At 43.4% G+C, this 11,110-nt stretch overlaps 1 protein-coding gene across 1 annotated transcript in view; it reads right to left on the reverse strand.

Annotated features, from left to right (window-relative positions):
- Window positions 1-909: 909 nt before the first annotated feature.
- The window catches only part of ank1b (ankyrin 1, erythrocytic b), a 110,587-nt gene continuing 100,386 nt past the window's right edge, over window positions 910-11,110 (reverse strand). Inside the window, exons 40-44 of the mRNA XM_050053050.1 lie at window positions 9,391-10,042; window positions 9,126-9,261; window positions 8,579-8,650; window positions 6,384-6,478; window positions 910-6,159 (exon numbers count right to left, since the gene is read on the reverse strand). Of these exons, the coding sequence (XP_049909007.1) occupies window positions 6,410-6,478; window positions 8,579-8,650; window positions 9,126-9,261; window positions 9,391-10,042 (929 nt within the window). The 3' untranslated portion in view covers window positions 910-6,159; window positions 6,384-6,409. The remainder of the gene's footprint in view (window positions 6,160-6,383; window positions 6,479-8,578; window positions 8,651-9,125; window positions 9,262-9,390; window positions 10,043-11,110) is intronic.

The following is an 11,110-nucleotide window of genomic DNA, read 5'->3' on the forward strand; positions in this document are numbered from 1 at the left end:
ATTTGAGTTACTGTTGCCTTTCTATCATCTTGAACCAGTCTGGCCATTCTCCTCTGACCTCTGGCATCAACAAGGCATTTTCACCCAGAGAACTGCTGCTCACTGGATACTTTCTCTTTTTGGGACCATCCTCTGAGATGGCTGTGTGTGAAAATCCCAGTAGATCAGCAGTTTCTGAAATACTCAGACCAACAACCATGCCATGTTCAAAGTCACTTAAATCACTTTTCTTCCTCATTCTGATGCTCGCTTTGAACTTCAGCAGGTCGTCTTCACCATGTCTACATGCCTAAATACACTGAGTTACTGCCACATGATCGGCTGATTAGCTATTTGCGCTATCAAGCAGTTGAACAAGTGTACCTAATAAAGGAAAAGTTTATACTAACTTAAAGGAAAATAGTGTCCAGGTGCTAGACTTCTAATACTTACAAGTAATCGCTAGTGTGCACACTTAAATCACAATTAATTTCTATTAAATGGAGCACTTCTTTAAAGGGAACTCCTTTTTTTGGCAGGGACACATTTCAGTACAATATCAGGGTATGTGTGACCCACACAATAAAGAAGAACTGAAAAAAGATATGAGTTACATACCACTTTAAAATGACAAAGAATACACAATAGTCCATACAGGAATGTTACAGCAAAGCTATACCAGGGTGACTACAGATATAACTATGTTAAATTTAAGACTTTTTAAGACCTTTTAACCCTTTAAAACCTAGAGCGACATCACTTCTCTTGTGCTGCTTTCAGACGCCTTTTGATCGAATCTTAATTTAACTTTTTAAGGCCTTATATTGAGAAAACTTAAGACTTTTCGAGGACCTGTAGACACCCTGTATACAAAAAGGCTGCACTAACTCGTCACAAAAACAGGACACGACATTTATGTCACATCTTTGTTTAATTAATTCTTGTAAATGGTTTGAGCTGGTGTACAGGGTAAGATGATCTATACATATCTTCATGTCAGAATGACTCTGATTGAAAGGCTTGTATACATATTCACGTTTGTTTATCCTCTCTCCAGGACAATACAAAAGAAAACAAGTGGTCATAGCTACAAAGCCTCTACATTCCCCATGATATGGGCGTTGGCCTAGTCTAGATAATGCTTAAAGAACATCCATAACAACTCTATGAGGGTGCATAGCATTCTAATTAAATATATTTTGTCATATATTTATACATATATTTTCATAAAAACATATTTTTTTGTGCATGTGCGCAGTTGCATTCCTTAGGATAGAGTAATATGATATTGCGTTTACATTGTCATGTATCCATTCTAAAGGAGTATAGGTGATCTCTATTCTTTCGCGACACTTACAATTGTACAATATTCTTTTTTTTTTTAAAATACATCGTCGAAGGTTACACGTCCTCTCGAGTCACAAGCCCGATAAAAGCGTTCTCACTTTTTTTCCCCCTGATCCAACAAGGTTTGGAACCAAGCACCATCTCTCTCTCTCACACACTCACACTCACACGTACACACAACACAATCATGGTGGAGTTAAATTGATCATAGTGCACAGGCTCTCTGACTGGTTTAATTCAGACTAATAATCCAAATTATTATTTTCCACCTTAGAGGGTAAACAGATGATTTAATTTAAAATAAAACTACTTCATAAATCATTTCACATGGTGGCCAAGTGTACATTTATTCATGATTTAAAATTGATCAGTATCCTGTCTTTTAACTGTACGCTGAACAAAAAGATAATGGCTCTGAGTTAAAGTTATAATCCTTAAGATGTGGTATCAAGTCTGTTATAATATTACAGCTCCCAGAGTTGCATTTGGGAAGACATAGTATCAAACACTGGGGGCAGCAAACACACTTCAAGAGGCTGCCAGTGCCATAGCCAAGATTTAAAAGAAGTCCCATCTTTGCTAATCAAATCCTGCCCTCTGATAAATAAAGTTTTTCCCACATTTAATGATCTGCATAATGTTTGTTGTCGGCAAATTCTATCTTCTATATGACAGTCTAATTAAGTTTCAAAGCTTACTCTACACACATTTTTAAAGGGTAACTTCTGTATTTTTCAACCTGGACCCCATTTCCCCACGTTTATGTTTCCAAACAATTAATTAATGTTAATGGGAAATTACACACCATCACCGTGTTTTTGCCACTGACAGGCTCAAATTGTTGTTACAAGAGTCTAACAACATTATGGAAAGGATCCCAACAGAGATAGACCTTTTTGTTAAAGAGTGAGATCCTTTTTGTTTTGTACAAACAGCCACAAAATCACTATTGCCAAACCCACCAGACTCTATTTAAATTAACAGTAATTTTAACATCATAAAACACATTTCAGTCAGAGTCCATAGAAACAACATGAAACTCACAAAAACCATCTGGGCTCGTCTTTCCACTGCTCCAACATTAACCAAATTTGGCTTGGTTGAAATAAACCTTTAATTCACCCAGTTAGATGTGAAAATACCACACGCTAAAATGTCTGTTTATTTAAATGGAGTCTGATGGGTTTAACGATGGTGATTTCGGGGCTGTTTCTGGTTAGACATAAAGAATCTTACACTTTAACGAAAAGGTCTATCTCTGTAGGGATCCTTCCCGTAAGTTGTCAGACACTTAGAATAATAATCCGAGCCTGTCAATGGCAAAAAAAAAAAAAAAGCACTTTAAGTGGATGTAAATTGACAGGCGAACACGCCCCAAGAAGTTTTCTCAAATGCTGGCTGCAGCTGTGTAGTTCAATACTGGAACAATGTCAAAATTTGTTGTCTCCATTAGTCACGTAGACACAAGAACATGGAACAATAGGGTCCAGGTTGAAAAATGCAACAGTTACCCTTCAATTAAATGGTAGCTGCAGTCTACTTAAAGCATGATGCGATTCATTGTGAAGAAGGCCGTTAACAGTATCATCTGACTCCGTAATACTGATTGAATGTTGTCTTTCACATTACTGGAGACACATCTGTGCAGCGGTTTTTGTCTCTCCCGCACACACATCATCTCCTGTAAACCCCTCTTGCGTGCATGGGTATTCAATTAAAATCCCATGTGTACTACTGTATATACTGTAGAGGGGTAATTCCTCCATGCCAATACACTGAATGGCTGCTGCTAAAAAGAAAAAGAGTATGAAAATGGAGTTTAAAATCTTACAATTTATGACTTTAACACAAGATTAAGTTTATAATCCGTCTATTAACAAGTCACTTGAGAGACTGAAGGAGTCACTGGCCTCCATCATCTAAAAGCAAGCTGCACTGAGCATGCTAGTTTGGACAGAGTGTAAATATAGAGAAGGTGTTTTGTTTGTCCTCTGGTGGGCAGATTCAAGGCTCAGAGTTACAGGTTTGACTTTATAAGAACATCTGGTTTGATTAGAGAGCAAGTCGAAAAAGGTAACTCAAATAAAACACTAAGTGCTGCAAACACTGGAGAGTAAATCGTGCATCCAAAGTACACTGTCTTGTTTAACTCCTTTGTAGAGGGGGTAATCCTTCACCAAAACCTTTTTGGTTCACCTCTGTTGATCGTCACTTTGAGAGGACGCTCTCCATGCCCATTTGCACGCACAGGCCAGAGAGCTGAGGGGTTACTGACCACATGCTCAATAATTTGTCTCCTCTTTGGTCTTACTTGAATCAAAGAGCATCCCACCACACACATTCACACTCACACACACACCATCCTGCTCCATACGTCCCCCCCTAAATCCCTACGCATCCCACCCTAAAACAGCCCCAACACCAAAGTCTTATTCAGAAGCACTCGGTTTGTGTCCCGCACTCGTCTCTTGAGAGGACTCGGAACTTAAAAAGGAAAACATTTTGATTCTGACAGCGCAGAACTGAAAACCTGAGTGGAGTAACAGTGGAAAACATGATATGTAATAAACATGTGCTATATCGGATGAGGCTCTCATGTGCACGGACTGGGCGTGGGAAATATGTGCATGTGTGTGATGTCTCAACTAACGTGTCCACTCATTCATTCACTCGGTGTCTCACTCATTCAGGCTACAGTAGCATTTACAGTACTTAAATATTGTGTTTCCAGGAAATGTGTGCTACCACGATACGACCCCTCCATAGTGCTGCAGGCAGGCTTCTGCATAAAGGAAGTGTTTCGGAGATGAGGAGAGTGATGGGTGGTTTAGAGTGACGTGTGTATGAAAATAGTGAAACACTAAAAAGTACTTGAATTACTCAGAAAAAGAAAATGGAGCTCGGCGGTGTCCACCTCACGGCAGCAGCAGACTCCTTGATATTAAACTAACATATCCTGGTTTATATTTTGCTACGTTAGGTGCTGAAAAACAAACAGATCCTCTCAGGCCTCCACAGTCCCGCACTGCTACAGCTCTTCTGATCTTGCATCCTCGCCGACTCGTTCACATCAAGCTCGATGGAAGCAGTCAGACACAGCACGGCTGCCCAATGCCAAACGCGATTGCAGTTCGTCCAGGCGGCTTCTTTCTTCACCGAGCAGCTCAGTCGTTTACACCGTTCACGTTCCGATCCTTCGTGTAGATATGCAGAATCCTGGCTTCCATCTTCTGTGTTGTTGTATTATTGCTGTGGCAAACTCCAAAATCAGACACTCCGACCAGGCAATAACTATTGAATCATGTAATGCGTTTCTGATTATTTGTGTCTATGCATGTGTGGGTGTGCTTTTGTTGGTGTGTCTTCACAGTTCACGAGTCTGGGGTCAGTGTTAATAAGACAATCACAGTGCTACCTGTCTGTCCGCGCTGCACAGTTCCCATCACAATCACGCGTCGTACTGTAGTAGCATCGTGCTATTTCACCATCACCACAAATCCTCCAAAATCACCGTATCCTCCACGTTGTTTCCACTTCATTCACTTTGTTGCAAATGAATGAGCGACGGTGAGGCGCTACAGCCGTTGCAAACACATAAAGAGGGAGCACACACAAAGTTTGAAGCGTCAGATGGAGGAACTATCGATGCTGTAGATAAAGAGGCCTGTGATTTTACTGCATATTAACTGAGGCTACTGATAAAGATCGTGAGTCAAGATGAAGCGTGCTACTGGGAGAAATGATGGAAGAAGGTAGCGGAGGTCACCGGGGGAGGAAAACGTCGATCTTTGTGTTGAAGAGCTGCTGTACGATACAATCAAGCAACCGACGCCTTTCTGAAGAAAACACGAAGGGTGAAAGCGATTCAGTTCCCTACCATTTTGTAAGACGATACTTAAAAACCAAGGCGGACAGGCTTCCGGAGAAACGGGAAAAAACAAGAGACAAGCTTCATCCACAAAGGAAAGAGACGTCCGACAGGAACACTCACGAGCAGGGGAGCACACAGCGGCTTTCTCATTCCAGCGCTGAGCGCGCCATGACATCGCAGGGGCCCAAAGAGCCGATCGTGAGGCAGGGCTCAGCGCCAAGCCAGAGGCAGGGAACACATGCGGTAGAGAAGAGTACGCGCACACATACACACACACACTGACACATGTCCACGTAGCATAGAGTGCATATATCACATTGAGAATAGTAGGGGAAAGGGTTCGGTGAAAGAAGCATTGGTAGGCTCAGCAGAAGCTTAGCTGTTTACAGAACCATCCGTCGAGGGACTCTTTTTTTTTTTTTTTTTTGGCTGTAGTGATATTGGACTCAACTCGCTGACACAAACCACTCCAGTCGGGGGGAATAGGTCCTTAAAATGGCCTGAGGCCCAAGCGTGGGCCAGCCCCGTACCTTGTACCCCTTCAGTTTGTAGATAATGACAGTTCAAAAGGTCAAAGGGCATGCACCAGCAGTCATCATGCGATTACAGTTCACAGGAAGCACTTTTTGTTGCTTTTTTTTCTTGGTTGTTTTACTGACATTTATGTTGTTTTTTTGTAAAAAAAAAGAAGAAGAAGAATCATGCCTTAAGTCTAGTTGATATTTTTCTTTACAAATGTTATAAAACTACAAGTTGAACTCCTCTTGTTTTGTTTTGTTTTTTCTTTTCCTCTGTCTCTTCTCTCATGTGGTGCTCCATGGTCACACGTAGAGGATGATTTTGTGTTTGTCATTTTGTAGTTTGCACTTCTTAGTCTTTGTCTTCGTCTCCGTCCTTGCTCATTTTCCTCGCCGGCCTTGTTGTGTTTTTGTGGAGGATGATTTGGCAGTGGCTTTCCGGTCCTAGGAAACAGAGACGGACATCATTTACACACAAAGCAAAGGCAAAACTAATTTGGCCTTCCAAAAAATTGAAAATAATCAAAGAACGCCAAATCTTGGGTTCTAATTTTGCACATAAATGAAAAAAGAACAGCATGTGAGAGACTACTGAGACTCCAGTATGTTGCCACTCAGGCTTCTATCCAAGCACTGGGATGCACAAGTGCTTGTTGGTTGTCCCGTACCTGGAGGACTGGGCAGTATGTGTATTTCAGTGTTTAACTCTCCGCAGACTGGTGCGCTGCGCTGACTGAGCGCCCTTTCTCACATCCACCCCCACCTGGAGCAAGGAGGGAGGGAGGAGGGAAGGACACAACACTCGGACCAGTTAGCTGCTGAAGCCTGCACATGTGACCAGGTCAGGAAACTGATGATGCATTTCCACCAGACCCGACAATGGAGGGTGTCTCAACACCTTCTAATAATTGTTTTAGCGAGTTTGGAGAAGGGGTTGCGGTGTGTTCCCCAGTCTGTATTTACATAAAGTAGACTTGACTCGACTTTATGCAAATAAATTCATCTAGTGTGATACGGCTGGCTCATAAAACTTGGACCAGGCTGTCAAATTCGGTGATGTAGTTTTAAAATGAAACAAGTTTCAGCAGTGGCATTGTCTCTCTCTCTTCCCTCCATAAATGTTTTCAGACAAAGATTTTGGTGTCTTGTTTAGATGATATAATAGCAAATTTATGAGCAGGCTGCCATCTTGTTTCCTGCTAAAGACAGAACTAGGGACCGCCCCAACTGACAGCATGTTTATCCAATCAGGTGCACTCCACACTAGGGTACGGAATCAATAGGGAGCCCATCAAGTGGCCAGTTGAGTGGAGCAGCATGTCCCCCTTGCGTCCTCGCCAGATCTGGTGGAAATATAGTGTAACTTGTCTGTCCATCAGCCAGCCACTGTGGCTCGCTGCAGTCTCAACATACAAACACCAAATGTGTAAGCATTTTGCCAGTGATGATGGTGATGCCTCGCTTTTCAACTCATTTTGTGCAACTATGTCTTGCAGTTTTAAATGTATGGATGTTTTTAGTATACATATGTTTAATGTCTGTAATTTTTTGGAGTTAGCAACTCAGAATCATAAGGCGTTTTCGGACCGGAGGAACTTTTTTATAGTTCATTCATAGTTCTAAGAGCCCCCTTTTTGTTGTGTCCGCAGCGCAAGAACCAGGAGTGATCATAGTTCTTATTTGAGCTTCTATTTCAGAGTAGGTACTCTCCCAGCACAAGAAGAACCGTGAGTGGCGTAAGTGTTTGGTCCAGATGTCACAAGTGTACCTTAATTGTTTGAACAAGTGAGCCAATGCAGCACCAGCAACCGCCATTTTTAACAACCTATGAGCCGTGTAAACAACAAATAATACAAACAGCTTGGAACGTAAAAGAGATCACAGACAAATGGACTGATAGTGCATACCAGGCTTTGCTGAGCAAATACTATGAAACTTAAATTAAAAACCTTGTCCCAGTTAAACGCCCAGTCCCTTTTACTACCCCGGTGTGGCTATACATTTTGACAAATAAAGGCCTGTCTCAATTAGATTCGTTAGTTCTTCAGATGCATAAAAGCGAGTTGTTGGCTACCTCATATTATGTGTCCATTCCTCGATTATCCTGTAAGTTATTCATATTCCTTTAGTCCGTAAGGGTCCTCAGATCAAAAGAATCAAAAGTGTTTTTCATAAAAATTAATCCAAGTTCTGAGATTGTTTTAACAGGATAGTGGTGCTGTGTTGGTATGCTGGCTAACTCTCTCTCTCAGATGCGCTGTCTGTCGGAGCTGGATAAAATGATTGATTCATGATTAATACATTAGGTGAAGCCTAAATTTTAAACAACTAATATTAAGACTGGTTTAAATAAACAATTTGATTGTAATTACCAATCTTTGCTGAGCAACAGTTTTGTGTGAAAGAAATTAAAGGCATGTCCCATATAGACGCCTGTTGATTTCAGTGATTTAGGCAAATAATAGCCTGGGCTATTAATTGAAGTTTTACGGTATGTGACGGTGGAAATACAATGCGATATGAACTTGTGAAAGCGAAATTGACGTTGCAATACCAACCGCTGGCTGGCTGATTGTACATCACTTGGCGTTCCTATCAGTGATGTGAATGCAAACAGAAAACAGCTCCCCAGTGATCAATTCCTCTCAGGAAGTCCAGAACAGTTCGGCCCGAAAACGCCTTTAGTAGGTTTGTTGTCGAATCTGCTGATGGGGACAAAATGCTTTAACCAACATTTGGCTGGTGGCTGGTGTTAATTTGCCACCCTTTGTGCCAGGCTATGTGACTGATTCACAGTAATCTGCTTGGGCTGACAGTGTTTGTGTATGACTCAGTGTAAAAGATGAAAACACGACTGACTCACCTTCCTGGTGAGCACGCGTCCGTGTTCATCAACAAACTGCGCCTCAGTAGCATAGTCCTCTTTCTCCTCTCTCTGTACAGAAATAAGACATTTAAATTTAAACAGCAATTCACAGTACTTATATTTGACGGTAAACTGTTTGCAGTTACATGTAAAATAAAACCAAAAAAGTGCTTGACATGGCAGATATTCCCCATGTGTTGCACCACACAACACATCACTCTGGTCGGCCTCATCAAAATAATCAATTTTGATGATTGTTGTTAAGTGAGACTAAATCTGTTGATGGTTGTGAGCGAAGAAATCAAACTGAATGACTGCCTTCCCCTTGGAGAATTCAAAAAAGATAAAGGGATGGACAAAGATGTTCCCCCTCCAGGCGCAGGAAGCGGCGGGTGGTCGGCAACCTGACCTGGCCCCGCCTCTGCTCCTGCTCCCACACACGTTGGCCCGCCTCCTGGTGAGAGAAGCCCAGCCCCTTCTCAAAGGGCTGCGTGCCCTGCAGGAGGCGCCCACGCAGCACATGAGAGTAACCCGTGTCACACACCGGAGTCAGCAGAGCCTCCTGGGCCACGCGCAAGCCTGGCACGCTGCCGTCGCGTCCTGATGACACCGAGCCCACCCAGCCTTGCAGGGAGTCCTTATCTGGTAGGTAGGGTTGAAAAGCTCCGCCTCCTACCACCCTGGAGAGCGAAATACGAAAAAGCAAAGGAGAGACAAAGTGATATATCAGATATGTTGGCATTTTGAGTACAGGAAGTGGAAAACAAAACACAATATTTTCAGTTTAACTACAGTTACAGCTGACGTACCGGTTATCTCCGTTGTGCTCCGGAGCCCGACTCAGTCCCGATATCTCGCACCGCTGGGCGTACACCTGCTGGCCTGCAACAACAGAAATCCCTTCCACTGAACCCAACCCTATACCTCCACCTCCTCCTTTTGCCCCTCCTGCTGCCAGGACCTCCCCTCTCCTTCCATCCAACCTCTGACCTCCCAGCTGGCCGTTTAGGTTGACCTTAGGAACGGCGCCACTGGCCCTCACCCTGTCCCGTTCTGCCAGTAAAGTTGCTGGCTCCTGTGGCGCCTCCTCCTCCTCAACCTCCCCTTCCTCCTCCTCCTCCTCCTCCTCTTCCAACTCCATGATGGAGCCACTGGCCCCGCTGGCTCCGCTGCTCGGGCGACCCAAGCTGCAGGGAAGGGAGAGCGTGGCGCCCTCCGAGTCGTCAGCCCGACTGCTGCCCTCCAGTGACGAGTCCTCCACCGTGACCAACGAGGGGCTGACCCCCGCCGGCCACACCTGAACGTCCGACATCTCCATTAATGTGTCTTCCTCGGTGGTGGCGATGGGGGCGCACTCGAGGCTGGAGACTTCCTGCCAGTAGGGCTCTGCGCCCAGCGGGGAGGGCAAGCTGTACTGCATGGAGGCCGGGGACAGCAGCTCCTCCTGCACCAGCCCATAACCTGAGGGAAGACAGGGGCGAGACAAGAGAAAGACTAACACCACGCAGGCATAGCCAGGAGTAGGGTGGGGAGGTGGTGGATCGACTGTTTCTCCAACCTGTGAGGAAACAGTGAGGCTCAGCCCTGTCCCAATACACCAAGAAACAAACCGGAGTCAGTCTTTATACAGCGGCTAATTTAGGATTGAGATATCCTTCAATCAGTTTAATAATAGGAATACTTCATCCCCCAAATGACCATTTGTATATCAGTTACTTCCTGTACGCCATATTATGTTGAATTCATGAAAACAAGATTTGTTTTGTTATGTTTTTCTTGCATCAAATGAACAAAGAGTCCAAAAACAAGTAAATTCTTGATAAATTGAGGTCACAGGGATTCACATTTAACAACAGCAAAACGAAACAGGGTTGTTGCCCTACGGGGACATTTGCCCTACAGGGACATTAAAGTTTTACCTTACCTTACATTACTTTATATATAAACATCTGATTACGAACTTTCACAAAACTTGTGCAGTATAATCCAAGTCTCATTTATCCAGTCGTATGCTCAATACTTCAGGGAACTGAACACGAACTTTCTTCAAAGAAAGTCTCCCTTGACAAAATCAGTAATTTTACCTTGCTCAGCACAGGAGCTGCTGGACTACTGCTGCCTTGATTGTTCCTTTATTTTTGTTATTGTGTGACTTTGCTTAATCTGACCTAACCCTTTAAAACACCAAAGTCACACAATAAAACAAACTAACTAACCAATCGCGGCAGCAGTAGACCAGCAGCTCCTGTGTTTAGCAAAGTAAAATTACTGTTTTTGTCAATGGAGTCTGGCTTTAAAGAGAGCACAGATTAAAGATAGACTTTCTATTCAGCTCCCCATTTGTAAGGGCTTTCTATTTGGGAAGTACTGAGCATACAACTGGATAAATTAGACTTGGATTTACCAGTCGATCTACGTTCCAACCCTCACCTATGGTCACGAGCTTTGGGTAGTGACCGAAAGAACGAGATCGCGAGTACAAGCGGCTGAAATGAGTTTCCTCCGCAGAGTGGCTGGGCTCAGCCTTAG

This window comes from Epinephelus moara, chromosome 9 (assembly GCF_006386435.1).
Source record: "Epinephelus moara isolate mb chromosome 9, YSFRI_EMoa_1.0, whole genome shotgun sequence".
NCBI classification, from domain to species: Eukaryota; Metazoa; Chordata; class Actinopteri; order Perciformes; family Serranidae; genus Epinephelus; species Epinephelus moara.